The sequence below is a fragment of the Lynx canadensis genome, chromosome A2 (assembly GCF_007474595.2).
Source record: "Lynx canadensis isolate LIC74 chromosome A2, mLynCan4.pri.v2, whole genome shotgun sequence".
NCBI lineage: Eukaryota > Metazoa > Chordata > Mammalia > Carnivora > Felidae > Lynx > Lynx canadensis.
In genome coordinates this window covers 161596998-161619311 of record NC_044304.2, presented here as the reverse complement: position 1 = coordinate 161619311, position 22314 = coordinate 161596998, and the positions used below count along the sequence as shown (strand labels likewise).

General features: G+C 43.8%; 1 protein-coding gene across 3 annotated transcripts in view; it reads left to right on the top strand.

The window, feature by feature from the left end:
• The first annotated feature begins 2275 nt into the window (after positions 1–2275).
• The window catches only part of ZNF786 (zinc finger protein 786), a 35450-nt gene continuing 15411 nt past the window's right edge, over positions 2276–22314 (top strand). The window contains exons 1-6 of one of the 3 annotated variants that reach the window (XR_003967303.1): positions 2276–2361; positions 10219–10345; positions 13902–14054; positions 15505–17820; positions 20369–20450; positions 20823–21213. Coding sequence is in view for 1 of the 3 variants with exons in the window: in XM_030308685.1 (XP_030164545.1) it covers positions 2344–2361; positions 10219–10345; positions 13902–14054; positions 15505–17570 (2364 nt within the window). In the remaining 2 variants the exon portion in view is untranslated. Of the gene's footprint in view, positions 2362–10218; positions 10346–13901; positions 14055–15504; positions 18280–20368; positions 20451–20822; positions 21214–22314 lie in introns of those variants that run through there. The other 2 variants (XR_003967304.1, XM_030308685.1) reach the window with 2 other exon arrangements.

Below are 22314 nucleotides of genomic sequence, written 5' to 3'. Positions count from 1 at the left end.
AGGATCCTGTAATTCTGCTTCATTTCAACCGCCCCGAGATATATACTGGCAATCTTACTCCAAGCTTATGCCCCTCACCCCCCATATACATCTGAAGGGTCTCATGACTGAGGTTTTCTTAAATGGTAATAAATGTTTCCCTAGCAACAGGTAGTCCCTCAAGGTCCTGGAAACCTTGCTTCCAAAATACCTTCGAGACTTACTCTACCCCTAACTCCCTCCCAACCTGAGGGTATATAATGAGTTACCTGTCAGGAACCCAGTGCAGCTCTTCCTGCCCATGGGTCCTGTCCCCACGCTTTAATAAAATCACCTTTTTTGCACCAAAGACATTTTCAAGGATTTTTTTTCTCGGTTGTTGGCTCTGGACCGCCCCGCCCCACCATCACCCCAAAACGTCAAGGTCAATAGTTCCAAGGGGCTCTATTGGCTTCATTCTTCGACAAGTCAACCTTAGTTCCTTAAAGCTATGGCCATCTTGGGGCGCCTGGGTGGCGCAGTCGGTTAAGCGTCCGACTTCAGCCAGGTCACGATCTCGCGGTCCGTGAGTTCGAGCCCCGTGTCAGGCTCTGGGCTGATGGCTCAGAGCCTGGAGCCTGTTTCCGATTCTGTGTCTCCCTCTCTCTCTGCCCCTCCCCTGTTCATGCTCTGTCTCTCTCTGTCCCAAAAAAAAAAAAAAAAAAAAAAAAAAAAAAAAAAAAAAAAAAAAAAAAAAAAAAAAAAAAAAAAATAAAGCTATGGCCATCTAGCTGAGTCTATGCATGGCTCTCAAATGACATTCCAGCCAAAGTCTTGGTAATATAAACAGTATTTCGAATGGCGTCCAAGTTTGGACTAAGCCTCAGAATCATTAGGATGCCAAATGATGTGGTTTGAAGTGTCAGGGTTCAGAGCCAATGGCCAAGAAATAATTGTTGAGATGTCTGTCTTCAGTGTAAAAATGTGGTTTTACTAAAGCACCGGACCGACCCACGGGCAGAAAGAGCTGCCTACTTCTTTTAAATTTGCTTTATTGTTGTTAAATTTCAAATTTTTTTAAATTTATTTTTTTATTTAAAAAAATTTTTTTAATGTTTATTTTTTTTTTTGACGGGGGGAGAGAGAGAGAGAGAGACACGGAGCATGAGCGGGGGAGGGGCAGAGAGAGAGGGAGACACAGAATCTGAAACAGGCTCCAGGCTCCGAGCTGTCAGCACAGAGCCCGACGCGCCGCTCGAACTCACAGACCGCGAGATCATGACCTGAGCCGAAGTTGGACGCTCAACCGACCGAGCCATCCAGGCGCCCCCCAATTTTTTTTTTTTAAAGAAAACCTTTAAGGGGCGCCTGGGTGGCGCAGTCGGTTAAGCGTCCGACTTCAGCCAGGTCACGATCTCGCGGTCCGTGAGTTCGAGCCCCGCGTCGGGCTCTGGGCTGATGCTCAGAGCCTGGAGCCTGTTTCTGATTCTGTGTCTCCCTCTCTCTCTGCCCCTGCCCCGTTCATGCTCTGTCTCTCTCTGTTCCAAAAATAAATAAACGTTGAAAAAAAAATTAAAAAAAAATAAAAAATAAATAAATAAAGAAAACCTTTAAGGTAGGGGGGAAGCAATGACATATATCCCAGCACTTCAATCACACTGGGTACTTAAGAGTGAAAGACGAAGTAAACTGAAGATCCATTTCACATTTAGGTTATAAGACCATTTCTTGGATTTTATAGACTGTAAGTCACGTCCTAATTTAAGTCCACGGGGTCAGCGATGCCATGTGTCTGCCTGACTCCCTGAAGATGAATTCCCAGCCTCCTGGTCCCTGGTGGGAGGATTCTGATGCGGGTAGGGGGGTATTGCACACTCTTAGAATCGCCGGACGGACTCCCCATTGCCCATGACAGGGACCTGCTCGTTGACCCCCTGGGCCGGCTCACCTCCCTCGCTTCATTCCCCGGATGGCCTCACAGATGATCCTCCCCTCGCCTGGGGTCCGCTTCGGGGAGGAACCAGCCCCGCGCCCCCTCTCCGTCCGGGGCTCAGTGAAGAGCGAGCCTTCTCCCCACTTGCAGCTGAAGCCGCACGTCCGCCTCTCCGTCTTCCTCTCTCCAGCTCCGTTCAGTGCCTCTCGGTCTGTCTTCCTCGCTTGGAGACCCAGACCCGGAGCCAGGACCCGGGGACGGCGCTGGCTCCTCCCGGCCGCAGGGGGCGCTGTGGGGCCGGGCCGGGCGCGAGTCCCAGCGTGCACCGCGCGGGGGCTGGGCCTGCGGGGCTGGGCGGAGCTGGAGGCTGCGCGCCCGAGGAGGTGCCGCGGGGCCGCCCGGGAATTTAGCATCCCCGCGGGGCCGCGGGCCGGGAGGGACCGTGAAGGGCCATGGCCGAGCCGGCTCCGGTAAGAAAGGCTCCGTGCGCGGACGCCCAGTTTCGGGGCTCGGGGCGGGTCTTCAGGCTCCGGCGTGGCGGGCCTCCATCCGGGGTCCTCGCGGGGTGGCAGCGGAGGACGGGTGGAGCTGCGTCTGTCCGGGTGTAAGGTCCGGACCGTGGACGGAGCCGGTGGCCGCACTCCCGAACAAGCCGAGCATGGACCAGGCCCACTCAGCAGCGGGCCCTGCCTGGCCGGGGGCGCCCGGGCGTGGCGGGGGCTGACAAGGGAAAGGAGAGAAATGGGTCTGGTTCCCTTGTGGGTATCACAGCTCAGCCAGTTTTACATGGCAGTTACTGAATTCAGAACAAGTGTTTAAAAAATTTAAGACTCTGAGTGATTGAAATGATGGCTGGCAGCGGCTTGAATACGATAATTCACCTGCTAACGTTTGAGTGTAAGAAGGAAGGAAGACAGGTCGGAAGGAATAGAATAGGATGTAAAAATCTAAGCAGAATACACAGTATTTGTTTAATGTTTTGTTGCAATCGAGGTTTAGAAGGAATGACCACTTATTATGGTTTTTTTTAATACCTTACAAACTTTCATATTGAGCATTTTTTCTTTTTTTTTAATTTTTTTTAATGTTTATTAAGAAACAGAGACACAGAACGTGAGCAGGGGAGGGGTGGAGAGAGGGAGAGACATAGAATCTGAAGTAGGCTCCAGGCTCTGAGCTGTCAGCACAGAGCCCTACGCGGGGCTTGAACTCACAAACAGAGATCATGACCTGAGCCAAAGTCGGTCGCTTAACCAACGGAGTCACCCAGGCGCCCCGAGCATTTTTTCTGATCACTAAATGAATTCATGAGGTTATTTCAAAGTAGCGTTAATAGTCTCAGCTAAGAAAGCATAATTCCTAGGAATAAATATTCAAAAGATATGCAACACTTTTATGGAGAAATTATAAATAAATGGGAGATAGCGAGGCCCGTAGATGGAAAGACTAAATACAGTAAAGATGATACTTTTCTCCCAAGTTAATATGTAAATTTACCGCAGTTTTATCAAAATGGCAGTAAGATTTTTGTGAATGTAAACAGATTTTATTTTTTGTTTAAAAAAATTTTTTTAGGGGCGCCTGGGTGGCTCAGTCGGTTAAGCCTCCGACTTCAGCTCAGGTCATGATCTCATGGTTTGTGAGTTTGAGCCCTGTGTAGGGCTCTCTGCTGTCAACACAGAACCTGCTTTGGATCCTCTGCCCTTCCATGCTCGTTCTCTCCCCCCCCCCCCCAAATAAATAAACTTTAAAAAATAAAAAAAATAACAGAGAAGACATACACAAGGAGAAAGTATTTGTAACCTAATTTAGTCAACAATTAATCAATATACAAGTTATAGAAAGAAATTGTAGAAATGAGCACCTGGGTGGCTCAGTCAGCTGAGCATCTGACTCTTGGTTTTGGCTCAGGTCATGATCTCAGTTTGTGGGATCGAGCCCTGCATCAGGCTCTGCGCTGATGACGTGGAGCCTGCTTGGGAATCTCCCTCTCCTCTCTCTGTCCCTCCCCTATTTGTGCTGCCCCTCTCTCTCTCAAAATAAGTAAACCTAAAAAAAAAAGAAATCCTAGAAATGAAAGCATAAGTCACCCAGTAAAAAATATAGGTAAAAGATCTGAACAGTCAGTTCAGAAAACTGAAAACAAATGGTCAGTGGATAAAAGAATGGATTAAAAATTGTGACATATTCAGATAATAGAACACGACACAAAATTAAATCAATTCTGTATATATCAATATGGACAGATCTCAAAATGTTGAATGAAAAATCCAAGCTGCAGTATAATAAAGCATTTGTGCATAAAAATTAAAGTAATACTTATTTATAGATACTTATGTGTATTTAAAAATTAAAAACATGAATTGAAAAGTTACTACATGCACATAATGTTCGCTTCTTGGAAGAGAGAATAGGACTGAGTGTAAGATATATTGAAGAGGCACCTGGGTGGCTTGGTTTGTTGAGCTTACAGCTCTTGATTTTGGCTTGGGTCATGATCTCACGGTTTGTGAGATCGAGCCCCAAGTCGGGCTCTGTGCTGACAGCATGGAGCCTGCTTGGAATTTTCTCTGTGCCCCTTCCCAGTGCCCATGCCCTCTCTCTCAAAATAAATAAACATTTTAAAAAAACAATAGGACACCTGGGTGTCTCAGTCGGTTAAGCAGCTGACTCTTGATTACAGCTCAGGTCATGATCTCATGGTTTGGAAGACTGAGCCCCATGTTGGGCTCTGCACTGACAGTTGGGAACCTGCTTGAGATTCTCTTTCCCTCTCTACCCCTCCCCCACTCACACATTCCCTCCCTTCCTCCCTCCCTCCCTCCCTCCCTCTCTCTCAAAATAAATAAACTTTAATAAATTTTAGAAAGATTTAAAAAATATTGAAGAGGGACTAAAGAAGACTTGAGTTTCATCTGTCATATTCTATTTCATTAAAAGGAAGTCTGAAGAAAAATGTTGAATTCTTAAATCAGTAGTATACTGATAACAACCCAGGATACTTGTTATAATGTTCTAATTTTCTGAATCTTTAACTTCTGAAAATTAAAGTAATAATGAAGGCTTTTTGAGCATTTCTTGAAAACATTTTTTTTTTTTAAACGTTTATTTATTTTTGAGACAGAGAGAGACAGAGCATGAACAGGGAGGGGCAGAGAGAGAGGGAGACACAGAATCTGAAACAGGCTCCAGGCTCTGAGCGGTGAGCACAGAGCCCGACGCGGGGCTCGAACTCACGGACTGACCTGAGCCAAAGTCGGATGCTTAACCAACCGAGCCACCCAGGCGCCCCGAAAACATTTTTAAAGTAAGGAATTTAATCAGAGGAGAATAAGTATATTTTAAACAAAAACATGCATTCATTTCTGCTATAACACATTACATGCATTTCTAAAAATCACAGTGCAATGCAAAATCATGTAGTAAAAACCATAGTTTACTGGAGGAATGGTGTTTAGATACACAACATTCAAAAAGTTTGTCAGTGACATGTTGAAAAGATAGGAACCTAGTAAAAACACACTTTTATGCATGTTAAATTATTAACAAAATAAACTAGCTTAAAAACTACCTGAAATTTGCTTATGGAAGTGGGTGTAAGAAGGGGCAGTGAGGTGGAAGGAACATTATCCGAAATCAGACGGAAAGTTTCAACACCAGGTTTGGAGAGGTTGGGCTCATAAAACAGGGTAATCTGAGGAAGCTGGCAGATTCTTCTCGAAGGGTGTGTGCGGGCGTGTTTTGTATATTCCTTCTCATCTCTCTGTGGCTGCCTGGCACGGTTCCTTCCCCTCGCCACTGCTGACATTCTGTAACTGGCTAATTTGTGTTGTAGGGGGCTGTCTCGTGCTCTGTGGGATGTTTACCAGTTTCCACTGCATGCAAGTAGCAGCTTGCCCAGTCCTGACAAAAGCGTCCCCAGACATTGCCAAACGTCCTCTGGGGTGTAAAATTGTCCTCATGTGGAACTGACCTAGAGTTTCTCACTGACAAACTTGCATATAAGCAAGTGTAAAATTTTGTGACAAATTATTTCTGTTTCAATTTTTTTTTAATGTTTATTTTTGAGAGAGAAAGCATGAGCAGGGGAGGGGCAGAGAGACAGAGACAGAGACAACAGACAGAATCTGAAGCAGGCTCCAGGCTCCGTGCTGTCAGCACAGAGCCTGACTTGGGGCTCGACTCACGAGCTGTGAGATCATGACCTGAGCTGAAGTCAAACGCCCAGCCTACTGAGCCACCCAGCACCCAATATCAATCATGTTAGGACAAATTCACATTTTAAAAACATAGCAGAAATGACTGTTTCATTAAACTTAATGAATTTCTGATATAAATGTAAAGGAATTATTACATTTTTTTAAAAACGTAAATCTAAGCTTCATATTCCATATAACGAAAAGATGAATAAAAATAAAAGTTGAAACAAACTGTACTTTAATACCCATAGGAAGTAAACACATATGGCAAAATATTGGGAGTTAAAACTGATGTAAAGAAGACAATAGGGGGCGCCTTGGTGGCCCAGTTGGTTGAGTCTCTGACTCTTGGTTTCACCTCAGGTCATGATCTCGCAGTTCTGTGAGTTCCAGCCCCACGTCAGGCTCTGTGCTGACAGTGGGGAGCTATTTGGGATTCTCCCTCCCTCTGCCCCTTCCCTGCTTGCATTCTCTCTCTCTCTCTCAAAATAGATAAATTTTAAAAAAAACTTAAAAAAGAAAGCAATAGGGGCTCCTGGCTGGCTCAGTCAGTAGGGCATGTGATTCTTGATCTCAGGGTTGTGGCTCAAGCCCCACGTTGGGTGTAGAGATTACCTAAAAAGAAAAAAAAATCTTAAATATAATTTGAAAAAGAGAGAAAAGGAAACCATAAAAGAATGTGCATTTAATGTAAATTACTTTAACAAATATGTAATTTACATGCTTCTAGTTATAAACCTTAGACAGATGCATGCCATCACCACTCTTATTCAACATCATTCCAGCCAATACAATAAGAAAAAGAAGAAATGATAGGCTTAAATGGTTAAAAGAAATGTTAATTTGCAGATCTCGTTCTCAACATAGACACTCCAAGGCAGTCAACTAAAGTGTTAGCCAACAAGGGAATTCATTTCCAGAATAAACACAAAAATTAGCTTCCCAACCTTTCATAATTAGAAATTTTAGTGGGGGGAAAAAAAAACCAAAACATGGTAGCAACAAAAACTCTACCATCCCTAGAAATGAACCTGTTGAGAATTATGTAAAATCTACATGAAGAAAACTAATTTTACTAAAGCACATAAAATGTCTAGAAAAATGAGAGAGATGTTTCTGCGTGGAAAGAACCCATATTTTAGAGGTCCATTTCTCCCCAAATTAATATATTAAGCATATTCGTATCAGAATCCCATGAGAATTTGTATAAATTTGACAAAATATCTTTACTATTTATGTAGAAGAGAAAACAGACAAGAAAAGCCAAGACGTTTTCCTATGGGAAATGATGGAGGTTAGTGGTGGATGGCCATGCCCCCTTAAAAAGCAAAATATTTAGGGGCGTCTGGTTGGCTCAGTCGGTTAAGCGTCCGACTTGGCTCAGGTCATGATCTGACGGTCCGTGAGTTCAAGCCCCGTGTCGGGCTCTGTGCTGACAGCTCGGAGCCTGGAGCCTGTTTCAGATTCTGTGTCTCCCTCTCTCTGACCCTCCCCTGTTCATGCTCTGTCTCTCTCTGTCTCAAAAATAAATAAAGGTTAAAAAAAAATTTAACAAAAAAAGCAAAGTATCTGATAAAACTATAAGAATTATACTGCAGTATTGGAGCAAAAAAGGATAAATGGAAGTATAAATGGAGTATAAATGCCAAGTATAAATGGAAGCCTAATTAATGAAAAACAATCCCAAATCAATGGTGAAAGAATAGACTGTTGAGTAAGTTTTGTGATAACTGAAAATCCACTTGGAAAAAGAATTATATTCCTTCCTGTTATGTTACACATAAATAAGTTCCAGATGGAAAACGGTCTAAGTCTAATAAAAGTTATAAGAATGTTAAGAAGAATTTAAGAGAATATTTTATAATTTTAGAATAGGAAAAGTCTTCCAAATCAAGATACTAAACCCTAAAGCCACAAAAGAGGTTCTCCTGAAAACTATAATAATATAAGAGAAAAGCAGTGTAGAAGATGGAGAAATTATCTTTATTTGAGAATTTTTATTGTATCCCACCATAAACTTAATAGGATTGATAAATAATATGGCACATTAATTGGATACACAGTAAGTTGACAAAAATCAGTAACTTTTTAAAAAACTATTAATAATAATTTGAAATGGCACCCCAAAAGGGGTGGTCTCATTTACAATTGCTGGAAAGACCACAGAATACCAGAAATAAAGTTAATAAAAAAGACTCAGAACATTTATGAAGAAAATAATTAAGTTTATGAAGGATAGCAAGCTGGACCAAATGAATGTAGAACATGTTTCTAGATGAGATCAATCTTTCCTAAATACATATATACAGTTAATGCAGTCCAGACTGGAATTCCAATGCACTTTTTTTGTTGTTGTTGGACTAAATAATTTTGGAGTTTATAAGGAAGGATACATATCTACGAATTCACAGCAGTAACTTTGAAAAGAATGTGAGGAGAGGGTAAGACTTACCATCCCATTATTACAATATTGCATAGGTACTGTAATCAGACACATATAGAAAGTGTAAGAGAATATATAGATTCACATATTTATGAAAATCTAATACATGCAAAGATTAAAGGTTGGCATTCCAATCTAAGGAGAAAGGATAGTATACTTATTGGTGTGTGATTGGCTCTCCATATGTATCTATTAAAGATGCCAATCTCATCTGTAGAATTTTCTTTGATTTTTACTAAAAATATTAACTTACTTTGAGAGAGAAAGAGATTATGTGAGCAGGGGAGGGGCAGAGAGAGAGGGAGAGAGAATCCCAAGCAGGCTGCCCACTGTCAGCACTGAGCCTGATGTAGGGCTCCATCTTGCAAACTGTGAGATCATGACCTGAGCCAAAATCAAGAGCCAGAAGCTCAACTGACTGAGCCACCCGGGTGCCCCTCATCTATAGAATTAAATTGCAAATCTAAGGGCAAAAAATATTAGTAGAATATTTGTATAACTTTTTGGTGTGGGGGACACTTAAAAAGCTGGAAACTATGGGGGCACCTGGGTGGCTCAGTCTCATGTCTCTCTCTCTCAAAACAAACCTTTAAAAATTTTAAAAACAAACCTGGAAACCATGGAAAGGACTGACAGATCAAATTAAAGACTCAAAATGCTCTATTTGGCAGAAGATAAAATCAAAATACAAACGACTGGGGGAGAAAATGTTTGCTAGTCAATCAAAGGATGATTCACCCTGATATAAAGAAGTTCATTCAAATTATAGGAGTCCACGAGAATGTTGAGCAAAGGATGTGAACAGACATGTACAAAGATACTGGAACATCCTCCACACCTGAAAAGTATGAAAAGGATGTTAAGCCTCACAAATGAATGCAAATTAAAACAATGAAATTTTTTACCCATTGCACTGGCAAAAAAAAAAAAATAAAGGTTTAAAAACATGCTGTGCTGATGAAGGTGCAAAGAAATAAGTCTCATTAGCAAAAGGGCAAAAGTGCTGGATTTTTTTTGGAAGGCAGTCTAGTGGTATTTATTAAACTGAACATTTTTATACCTTTTGATTGAGTAGTTCTCCTTTTTAGGCTTTATCTTACAGTGGTAAAAGCACTAGTATATCAGGAAGCATATCAGAGCATTGTTTGTAATTTATAAAGGAAATGGAAACTATATGTCCCATTCATGGGGTATGTGTGCCCATGCAATGGAATATAATGCAGTTTGCAAAAACCTGGTTTTGCCTATACACACTGACCTGGAAAAACACCTGACATATTAAGTGAATGAAGTTACACAGTGCTTTATTCCCTCTTTTGTTTTTAAAAGAAGAAAAATATCCTATACAAATGCATATGTAGTTTGAACAACCATAAAGAACCACGGAAGGTATGGTGGTTAACAGAACCACATGGTTGGAGTAGGGGGAGGAGCAGTTCTCAAGGAGGAAGCTGCTGAATACACAAGAACAGGATCCTCTAAAAAAGTCTTTTAAATTGATGACAAGGAGGGGCACCTGGTTGGCCGGTGGGTAAAGCAGGTGATTTTTGTCTCAGGGTTGTGAGTTGGAGCTCCACGTTGAGGGTAGAGTTTACTTAAGAAAGAAAATAAGTACATTGATGAGAAGGAGCTGAAATCATTTTGAAGCAATAATGACGATGTATGTATTATGTCTGTAATTTCAGTTACCTCTGACTTTTGAAGATGTTGCCATTTATTTCTCTGAACAAGAATGGCAGAATCTGGAGGCATGGCAGAAGGAGCTTTACAAACATGTAATGAGAACCAATTATGAGATTCTTGTTTCTCTAGGTAAGAAGTGCTTGATTTTGTGGGTAGATCCTGGAAATGGGCCTGAAAGAAGTCTTGGCCACTTGAATTTCCTGTTTGTTAGGTGGCCAGATTTCTCAGAAATTAACTCAGAAAGGTATTTTTGTTTTACCCTAGAGTCATATGTTAAATACACCAGGACTCGGGACTTTTAGTCGCTACACAGTCATAGGGTGCCATGATTTCTATATTGGAGCACTCCTAGCTCCTATCCATAATGTACCCATATTATCTTTAATATGGGTAGCGTCCCTACTTGTCAGCTTTTACAGTGGGGTCTGTATAACTCAGAAAAGCTATAATATTTCCCTGCAGTGAGATTTTGTAAGGCTATACCCTGAGATGTTTAACAGGAGCTGTCTCTGCTTGGTTATAGTAATGTGTTCTTTTTAGTCTTTTTCCTTACTTGGTCTTCATATGTTTTCTTTTTTTTTAATTTATCAAATGTGATTTTTAAGAATCAGTCTGTTCAGAGAAGTGTCGAATGATAAAGTCTCTGCTTCATCCTCACTCCTGCACTCAGTTCATTTCCCAAGGCAACCACGTTTAACCTTTTCTGTTTTAGTTCTTACTGTGGTTTCCTCCAATCTTACTATCATGCTTGTATCTCAGTTTCTTGATTTATCACGTCTAGACAGCATTAACTCATTACTATGAAAAATGAGGGATTAACTCACAGGATCTTCTGTCTCCTTTTTTCCCTTTCCCCCGAATTTTGAGGTGTTTTTTTTTTTCAGGCCTCTATGGGCTAACTTTATAACTTAAATAATAAACTTCTAGATCATGTTCTGTGAACTTCATATTACATCTCGATTACTTCAGTGTATGAAGATAAGGTGATTAGTTCTCCTGTACTTCCTGTCACCTCTTCTGCCAGCTCCTAACAGCCATACCACTTCTTTATATCATAAGGTTTCTAATACTTTATATTCTATTCTTTTACCATAATTAAGTTTTCTAGGCTTTACATAGAGAGTGTTGTTTCTAAAACATATAATCTAAGATATTACATATTTTTATTTTTACTGAAGAACCAATTAAAGTAATTCAATCTATAGAGAAAGAAAGATAATCTTATTATCATCCATCCTGTTCTACCCAGAAAGAATGTTCCAAACATCAGGATGAAATGGATGTGAAGTGGTATATTGTTGTGGTTTTGATTTGAATTTCCTTAACAGCTAATCATGTTGAGCATCTTTTCATTTGTATACCTTCTTAGGAGAAATGTCTGTTCAAATACTTTGCTCATTTTTAAATTTATTTCTTTGTCTTTTCATTGTTGAGTTTAAGAGTTCTCCATTTGTAGGGCGCCTGGTGGCTCAGTCTGTTAAGCATCTGACTCTTGATCTCATCTCAGGTCTTGATCTCAGGGTCATGAGTTCAAGCCCTGTGTTGCATTCAAAGCCTATTAAAAACAAATTCCCTATTTGTTTTGGATACTGGACCCTTATCAGATACATAATTTGCAGATAATTTTCTCCCATTCTGTGGTTGTCCACTTTCTTTATTTTTTAAATTTTGGGGGGGGGGTTAGAGAGAGAGAGGAGAGAGAGAAAATATGAGTGGGGGAGGGGCAGAGAGAGGGGAAGGACAGGATCCTAAGCTGGCTTGGTGCTGTTTTTTGACATCTCTTCTCACAGACTGAGATCACGACCTGAGCCGAAGTTGGATGCTTAACCGACTGAGCCACCCAGGTGCCCCTGTTCAGTTTCTTGATACTATCCTTTAAAGCACAAAAGTTGTCAATTTTCATGAAGCCCAACTTCTTTTTCTTGTGTTGCTTGAGCTTTTGGTGTCATATCTAAGAAACCATTGCTTAATCCAAAGTCACACAGATTCACTCCTATGTTTTCTTCTGAGAGGTTTAAAGTTTCATTGTTTACATTTAGGTCTTTGATCCCTTTTGAGTTAATTTTTGTGAAGTAGGGATCCAACTTCTTTTGCATATGGATATCCAGTTGTCCCAATACCATTTGTTGAAAAGTCTTTCCCCATTGAGTTCTCTTGGCACCCTTTTGGAAAATCAGTTTACCATAAATGTAGAGTTTTATATGTGGATTCTCAATACTGTTTCATTGATGTATATATGTTTGTCTTTTTGATTACCATTACTTTTAGGATCAGTTTGTCAAAAAACAAGGCAGATTGGATTCGGGGAATATTGTCATTTTAACAATATCAAGACTTCCTTTTCATGAACATGGGATATTTTCCTATTCATTTATGACAAAATCTCTTTGAACAATATTTTATAGTTTTTATTGTATAAGTCTTGGATTTCTTTTATTAAATTTATTCCTAAATGTTTTATTCTTTTTTGTGTTATTATAAATTGAATTGTTTTCTTGGTTTTGTTTTTTTTATTTATTTTTTAATTTTTAAGTTTATTCACTCAGAGAGACAGAGAGAGAGAGAGAGCAAGCACAAGCTTGGGAGGGGCAAAGAGAAAGGGAGAGAGAATACCAAGCAGGCTCTGCACCATCAGCTCAAAGCCTGATGTGGAGCTTGAACTCACAAACTGTGAGATCATGACCTGAGCCAACGTTGGACACTTAACTGACTGAGCCACCCAGGCTTTACTTTTGGAAAAATACTTTTATTTTAAAAGATGCTGGGATTTCAACAGGTGAAGACTGAGAATAGGTATATGGATTTAAACAAAAGATAGGGATTCCTTTTCTCATGAAAGAAGTCTTAGAATTCTTTTGGGATTGAAGTCAGATTTCAGAGGACAAGGAGGAATCTAGAACAGTGATCTGTCTCCACATGTACTACACCAGTTTGACATTTTCTTCCTGAGGCAGGCATTGCCCAGCGTACCCTCTTTCTCTTATTTGAACCATACACTGATCTCCCTTTAGCAACCTATGAAGCATACTTTAGATTCTGTTAAATATATTTTATTGAAAGAAAATTTTACTTGAAAATAAATAAATTAAACATTTCTTTTGGGAAATGGGGGTCATATATTAAAGAATCTTGTAACTATTTTCATCTGTTTATTTCATTGCTTACAACCCTTTTTCTTCTAGCAGAACTCCACCATGTTTGGAGTCATGATTAGCACCGTCACCAGAGAACTTCTGAGAATATTTTAGCTAGAGCTACCTACTTTGAAATTGCCTAGGACAGGCATTCGAGTTATTTTTCCATCTCCCCCTCTTCTCGTGATATCTGTCCAGCTGTCTCCAGAGCTGTCCCACCATTCTCAGAGCACCCTACTAGTGAGTTTTATGAAACCCATGGCTAAAAAAAAAACAAAAAACCCATGGCTAAATACATATTGCTAGACATATGGGGACCAAGACAGGATTTAAACAGTATAACTGATTTAACAGGTCCAGAAAGATTAGGAAGAACTTTTAGGATGTGTGGGCAGTTTTACTCCTCTTTGTGCAAACCTATAATCTATTTTTTGACATCTCTTCTCATATATTATCCCAGGAATACATTTAAAAAATTTAAAAACAACTCCGCATGCTTTAAATTTAGTGCTCAAAGAAACCAAACTACCCTGTCTAACTTCTTTGTACAGATGATGGACTTCCCAAACCAGAACTAATATCACGGATTGAACAGGGGAAAGAGTTCTTCAAGAACTGGGGAGAATCACAGAAATCAGGAAACATAATTTGCTCTTCAGCTGATCTGCATTTTGATCCAGTTATTGAGGGACATCTGTTTTGGCGTGAGTATTAAGAAATTAGGGCCCTTTCCTGAGGACATCACATTCAGATATCTTTGTTCCAGTTCTCTGATCATGTCTTCCTGTTTGGCTAGGCTGAGGCTTGATGTCTGGCATATTCTAGAAAAAGGCAGTAAAGCACAGTGGTTAGGAGTATGGGTCCTGGACTCTGAGTCTGGATCTTGCTTTTCCGGGTCGCCTTGGGCAAGTTATTCAACCTCTCGATATTTCAATTTCCTGGCCTATGAAATGAAGATAATAAAAGCACCTACATTATAGGTTTAAGTAGGTTAGTATACATAAAGTGTTAAAATGATACATGGCACACAGTAAGAGCTCAGTAAGTAGGCACTATTGTTAGTAGGCAGGGCTGGTGTGGGGCGGGGTGGTAGCGAAACTGGTTATCTAAATCTTAGTGACCAAAATTGCTTCCTTCCTATCTGGGAACTGTTGTCTCTACTTGAATGCCTAAAACTTAGCTCTCCTCTGTTGTTTCTTGTTATCATAGGAGAGTCTGAAATTTTTGGATTCTTAAAAGGCAGCATTAAAATACGGAATGAGAAAGCCAACGGGAGCATCATTCCCCGAAATTTGTTTAGTTTGCTTAGTTTGTTGCTGCTGCTTTCTGGACAGTAAAGGAGTTTTGCTTCACAAATTCTTTCACTTTTTACCATCTGTTATCAATTCTTCCAAGAAACCTTTTTAAAAGGTTGGTGGGAATAGGGGCGAGGAGTGGGGAACAGAGCCCAAGCCCTGCTGCCTGGCCTGAGGGACATCCCCTGGGTGACATGGGACCGTGATGTTAGGGTCTAATAGTGACACCGTCATCATCCTGACTCCAGAAATGCCTCCACATCAAAACGGCACAAGTTGGATGGTCCTGTAGTCATGGCGGTGAGCACATGGGGTGTGCAGTATGCCAGGCACGTGTTCAACACTGTAACTGCAGGAACTCAATAATCCTGACAGTCAAATGTCCTGTTGTTTCCCTGTTTCTACGGGAGAAGGAACCAAAGCCAAGAGAGATTCACTTGACAGAGGCTAGACAGCGGAAAGGTGGGATTTGAACCCAGACGGTCTCATTTCAGAGCATAGGCCCTATTAAGACCTATATTTTCCTTTTTTTTTTTTTAAGTTTATTTATGTAATCTCTATACCCAACATGAGGCTCGAACTGATGACGCTGAGATCAAGAGTGGCATGCTATTCCGACTGAGCCAGACAAGCGCTCCTAGATTTTCCTCTTTTAAGAAACGTTTTTTTCGGTTTAATTTTAGCAGACTCTCACCAAACTCCTTCCTGGTCATTAAATGGAACCATACTGAAATGTCCTTGGTTGTGGAGCTCCGTGGGAGCTGGGTTCCCAGAGGTCACTGTTACTGCTCCCTTTCCTGGTGATATAAGCCTTTAGTCATGACAGGAATACGGACTGAAGTTTTGTTTTCCATTTCAGGAAGTCAACAAGCTGTGAATTCAGGAGAAGCTAAATGCGGGTTCCAAGTAGATCTCCTACAGGGCCAGTGCCCCTCTGAACCCTCACTAGGAGGAAGGGCAGATGCTTCCTTCAGGCCTGACGGGAGGATCGCTCTCGTGAATCCACACAGACATGTCGCATGGGCTCCAATTCCAGTAGTCCCCAGCTGCAGGGAACCTACCCGGAGAGAAGGAATCCCAAGTCCCAGAACTCTGGCTCCCCCTGCCTTTCAGGAGGTCCCCTCCTGGGAGGGCACCCAGCACCCAAGCGCTGTCAGTGAGGAAAGCTTTTGGAAGAAGAATCACTTAGAGAAGCACCAGAGCCACTTGAGCGACCAGCCGTGTAGGCCCTGGAAGAAATTCAGCAAACAAGCCGATCCACAGCAGCAGCGCAGCATCCCTCAGGGTCGGAGGCATTTCCGGTGCCACGACTGCGGGCGGAGCTTCCACCGGAAGCGGTATTTGCTCAGGCATCTGGCTGTATCCGCGGGGACGAGCCCCCAGCAGGGCCCTGGATGTAAACGGTGCGGCCCGCGCAAGCAGAGCCTTCTCGGCCACCGCCTCCGGCGCAGGGGGGAGAGGCCTTCCCAGTGCCCCAGGTGCGACCGGAACTCTCTCCCGAAGAACAGCCTGGCGGCTCCCCAGGGCCAGCCCAGCAGGGGGAGGCTGGTCTCCCGTGGCGAAGGCGACCTGGCCCTCCCAGGGAAGGCACGGCGGGCCAGCTTGCGCTCGGGAGGGAAGCCAGGCCCGTGGCCGGGGGCCGCGGAGACTGTCCGGCACCGCCCCGCCGGGGAGAGGCCGTGGTCTTGCCCCGAGGGTGGCGAACGCTTCGCTGCCGGGTCCCAGCTCGCCAGCCACAAACGGGTGCACGCGGGAGAGCGGCCCTTCCGGTGCCAGGAGCGCGGCGACAGCTTCCGCCCGGGTGGCTCGCTGGAGGTCCACCGCCTCGCGCACGGCGGCGGCAGACCCTTCTCCTGCGCCAAGTGCGGCAAGGGCTTCGCCAAGCGGTGTAAGCTCACGGAGCACGTCCGAGTGCACAGCGGGGAGAGGCCCTTCGGGTGCGCCGACTGCGGCCGGAGCTTCCGCCAGAGGGGACAGCTGCTGCGGCACCGGCGCCTGCACACGGACGAGAAGCCCTTCCAGTGCCCGGAGTGCGGGCTGAGCTTCCGCCTCCAGAGCATGCTGAGAGCACACCGGCTCCGGCACGGCGGGGAGAGGCCGTTCTCCTGCGGCGAGTGCGGCAGGGGCTTCGCGCACCGCTGCAAGCTCCGGGAGCACCTGCGAGTGCACAGCGGGGAGAGGCCCTTCCGGTGCCCCGAGTGCGGCAAGAGCTTCCGCCTCAAGGGCATCCTGAAGGCCCACCAGCGCACCCACAGCAAGGAGAGGCCCTTCTCGTGCGGGGAGTGCGGCAAGGGCTTCACCCGGCAGTCCAAGCTCGCCGAGCACTTCCGCGTGCACAGCGGCGAGAGGCCCTTCCGCTGCTCCAGCTGCGACCGGAGTTTCCGCCTCAAGGGGCAGCTGCTTAGTCACCAGCGCCTGCACACGGGCGAGAGACCCTTCCAGTGCCCCGAGTGCGGCAAGAGCTACCGCGTCAAGGCCGACATGAAGGCCCACCAGCTGCTGCACGGCGGGCAGATGCCCTTCTCTTGCGAGTGCGGCAAAGGCTTCGCCAAGCAGTCCAAGCTCATCGAACACGTCCGGACGCACACGGGGGAGAAGCCCTTCCAGTGCCCCACGTGCGACAAGAGTTTCCGCCTGAAGGCGCAGCTGCTCAGCCACCAAGGCCTGCACACAGGCGAGAGGCCCTTCCACTGTCCCGAGTGTGATAAGAACTTCCGGGAGAAGGGACACATGCTGAGGCACCAGCGCATACACAGACCCGAGAGGCCGTTCGCCTGCGGCGACTGTGGCAAGGGCTTCATCTACAAGTCCAAACTTGCCGAACACATCCGCGTGCACGCCAAATCCTGCAGTGCCCCCAGCGAGCCTGACGTCAAGAAGAGGCTCAGCCAGCTGTTCGCGATGATCGAGGCTGACTGGAGTTGAGGCCGGGAAGGGCGTCCAGAGCCTTCGGCAGGCTTGACGTTCCCTGGGAATCCACGGCAGCCATAGCGAAACCCGCCGGGAGACAGATTTTAGGAACAGGGGCCCTTTTTTGACCAAGAATGGAACCAAGTTAGGAGTATGAGAAGCCACAAAGGATTTTCTCGGCTAAAACATCACCAGGAAGGGGCACCTGGGTGGCCCAGTCACTTGAGCATCCGACTCCTGATTTCGGCTCAGGTCATGATCTCAGGTTGGTGGGTTCGAGCCCCAGATCTGGATCCATGCTGCCAGCCCGATCCTGCTTGGGATTCTCTCTTACCCTCTGTCTCTGTCCTTCTCCCGCTCAGGCGCGGGCGCTCTCTTTCTCTCTCTAAAATAAACATTTAAAACATCACCAGTTCTATTTCCTATCCATTGATAAAAGAGATATCTGTTCTTCTTACCATCTTAAGTGGTAATTTCCCCCCAAATGTTCAGCTAGCTCTGAAATCCCAGCTTGAATTAAGACAAAAGGAAATCCTTCCAGTACTGTTCCCAAAGTTGAGGAGATGAGGTGGCTATTAAATGTCCACTGTTCTCCTTTTCCACAGTAGGATTCTAAAGTGGGGGTTCAGGTATGTGTGAATTTTGTTGCAGCCCTGATACAATGTTGAATTTGGTTTTGATTCATTTATTTTGAAACTGTGAGCAATAAAACAAGTTCTCTGAATCCTGGTCTGTTTACGTGAATGCTGAGGCTTCACGGTATGTTTCGTGGTGGTGATGTATATAGTTACCCCTAAAGAAAACTGATAATTTCATCAAAGTTTGGTAATCTGAGTTGAAGAAATGTAAAAGCAAGGGTACTAAGGGGAGCCTGGGTGGCTTAGTTGGTTAAGCGCCAGCTCAGGTCATGATCTCACAGTTCGTGAGTTCGAGTCCCGCATCCGGCCCTGTGCTGACAGCTCGGAGCCTGGAGCCTGCTTCAGATTCTCTGTCTGCCCCTCCCCTGCTCGCACTCTGTTTCTCTCAAAAACAAATGAACATTAAAACAAAATTTTTTTTTTTTTTTTTAAAGCGAGGATGCTAAGATGTATAGGGCTAGAATTTAGATGAGAGATGGATTGGGACAGGAGATACAGGTTTAGGAGTTGCAGAACAGAGAAGCTGTTCGCAGCCAAGACAGTGAAGGAGATTACCAAGAGTGCCTATCTAAGCAGTGACTAAATCTGAGTAAAGACAAAATAAAGCCAAGGGGCACCAGGCTGGCTCAGTGAGCAGAGCATGCGACCTATCTCGGGGTTGTGAGTTCTAGCCCCACACTGGGTGTGGAGATTACTTAAAATCTTCAGGAAAAAAATAAATAAAGCTAGACAGCTTTGTCATGCAGCAGTACAGGCAACAACAATTTAGTGTGGAGTTTGAAAGCAAATGTTAAAAGTAAACAGAAGTCCAGGAGATTACCCCACTTGTTACATGAGGTGAAGACGGCAGGAGCACAGAATGTTTGTACATTAGGGACAGAATTGCACTCCAGACAAAGAACTCCTGACTTTCAGAGGGTTCATGTTTCGTGTAAAGAAAGGCTGACCTGAAATTTGGAGGGATGACAGAAAATGAGACTGCAACTAACCTATAACAAACACATACTATTAAAACAATGTTTCACAGATGATGTGCTCTGGAACACTGGCTCCAGAGGTATACTTTTTTTTTTTTTTTAATTGTTTATTTTTGAGAGACAGAAAGAGCATGAGTGGGGGAAGAGCAGAGAGAGAGGGAGACACAGAATCCAAAGCAGGCTCCAGGCTCTGAACTATCAGCACAGAGCCCAACATGGGGCTTGAACCCACGAACTGTGAAATCATGACTTGAGCCGAAGTCGGGCACTTAACCAACTGAGCCGCCCAGGCACCCCTCCAAAGGTGTACTTTTAAAAAGAGAGAAAAGCACCACATGGCCAATTGAGGTAAAAATAGTTTTCCTCCGTTCCCTCCACCCCACCACACACACATGCAGTCTATTAGGAATACCTAATGTATAGTATATTCTTAAATTGTGAATATATTTGACCTCGGGATTCTTTCTTTTTCAAAAACATTTACTGTGACCTTGGGGACATAGAGTTCTGCAGGATTCATTTTGGAAAACATTACTGAAAAGCCCTTTTGGCTCCAGCAAAGCAGCCCTATGTCCATTAAGAAGGATGAGAATCCGGGGAGCCTGGGTGGTGTAGTCAGTTGAGCATTGGCGTCTTGGTTTCGACTCAGGTCATGGGTTCACTGTTCCGTGGGTTTGAGTCCTGTGTTGGGCTCTGCGCTGACGGTGCAGAGCCTGCTTGGGATGCTCACTCCCTCTCGCTCTACTCCTCCCCCACTCAAGCTGTCTCTGTCTCTCTCAGGATAAATAAGTCAATTAAAAAAAAATTTTTTTTTAAAGCGTGAGGATCCAAGGAAAAGAGGTCTTAGGTTTTATGGGGCAAAGAAAACAGACCTTTAAGTCAGAATAAATTCTTATGTGGTTTAAGAGTACCCTCTTTCCTCAAGTGGTGGGACACCAGCAAAGGTCACTGACAACGTTAAAAGATTACATCATTTAGGCAGGTTTACAATCACTCAGAGCCACGGCGGTGTCTGTTGTGTTCACAGAGTAGCCAACCTCGACGTGTGGAGCTAGACTCCATGTAAGCAGAGAAGGTGGATGCCCGTGGTGGGGACCCTGCCAGCAGGATGTGATCAGGAACCCAGCAGAGGTTTCATGGGAGACCGAAGGCCGGAGCCTCTAGTTTGCTGTTCTCACTTATTGCCTGTTCCTTGCAGGATTTCACAGATGGTAAAAGATCCAGAGGGTTCAAAATATTGTTAAAAACTAGAGGCGCCTTGGAGAAAGTCAAGAAGAAAGGTAAGATCCAACTAAACCCAAGTACTCCTTTCAATTCTTTTTAGACTTTATATAGAGATAAATATATAAGGAATATAATAAATATATAGAATAATTTATAATTCTAAATTCCAAATTTTAGCATTATAAGGAGCCGGAAGGTTTTTTATTCCAATCTCTAATGTTACAGAGGAGGAAACCAAAGGTATAGTAAATGTCTCACCCATAGTTAGTGGCTGGGTTGGGACTCTGTGGGTCCCCAGGTACGAGGGCAGGGATCCTTCCACCACACTTAATTGGAAATTCAGGAAATTCATATTCTGTGCATGAGAAATACCAAGTGCTTAAAGTAAAAAAACCAGTACAGTTACTAAACCAATTAATTTGTTGCAGAAGAGAGGGGAAAACGTTTTCAAAATACGAAAGAAGATTACAAAGAAAGAGAACAGAAAAAAAAAAAAAAAACACCAACTACTGAGGACAAAATCACACAGGCCTAAGGAGATTATTAGCATCTGGAAGAGACCAAAAGAGTAATGAAAGGTATTTTTTTTTTAATAGGGAAGAAAAGCAGAGAATTAATGGAAACCCTTTATGATTATAAGAACAAAATGATTAGGGATAAAACACAAACATGTTTCAGACTGAATGTAATTCACTGCCTTACTCTTTACCAAGCAAGTTTGTGGGGGAGGTTTTCATCAACTTAACAAGGGCAGTTTGGAGTGATTAAATAACTACAGATCCAGAAACTTTTAGGTATAATTGACAAAATAAAGGACAGTTTATCAGAAATTTTTTTTAACGTTAAAAAAAATTTTTTTAATGTTTATTTGTTTTTGAGAAAGAGACAGAGCATGAGCGAGGAGGGGCAGAGAGAGAGGGAGACACAGAATCCGAAGCAGGCTCCAGGCTCTGAACTGGGAGCTCAGAGCCCCAATGTGAGGCTTGGACTCATGAGCTGTGAGATCATGACCTGAGCCGAAGTTGGATGCTTAACTGACTGAGCCACCCAGGTGCCCCTGTCATCAGAAGTTTTAAAATGAAATGGAACGGAGCATCTGGGTGGCCCAGTACGTTGAGCGTCTGACTTTGGCTCAGGCCATGATCTCATGGTTCATGAATTAGAGCCCCACATTGGCCTTGCTGCTGTCAGCATAGAGCCCTCTTTGGATCCTCTGTCTTCCTTTCTCTCTGCCCCTCCCTGACTCTCTCTCTCTCTCTCAAAATAAATAAAAAATAACAGCCTCCACATTACATCCTTAACTTACAAACACTCCTGCTGGCGAGTGCTAGCTGGGTCATCTGACCATTGAATAGTAGTAGAATATGCCACCCCCAAATATGCCACTTTGGCATAAGGAAAGCAATGGAAAGGAAGCAGATACAAGTTTCCTGCCTTCCCCCCATTTGCCTAAAAGCAGGACGTCAATTTCCAAAGCTGTGCCTCGGAAATCGCCCATTGGTTTCTACCGATGCCTTCTTATCAGGAAGGACAAAAGTTTGGGGCGCCTGGGTGGCGCAGTCGGTTAAGCGTCCGACGATCTCGCGGTCCGTGAGTTCGAGCCCCGCGTCGGGCTCTGGGCTGATGGCTCGGAGCCTGGAGCCTGTTTCAGATTCTGTGTCTCCCTCTCTCTGACTCTCCCCCGTTCATGCTCTGTCTCTCTCTGTCCCAAAAATAAATAAACGTTGAAAAAAAAAAAAAAGTTAATCCAGAGACAACGTTAGACTCTAGCGGCCTGGAGACAGCACCAGAGAAATCTACATAACGAACATTACTAACTAGCCTAACTAGCCTTTACTCATCGTTAGAGTACCTTCCTCAGTTTGCCTCCCATATCACCTCCGCCCACCCCCAAGCTCCTCATAGAAGCTAAAGGACTTG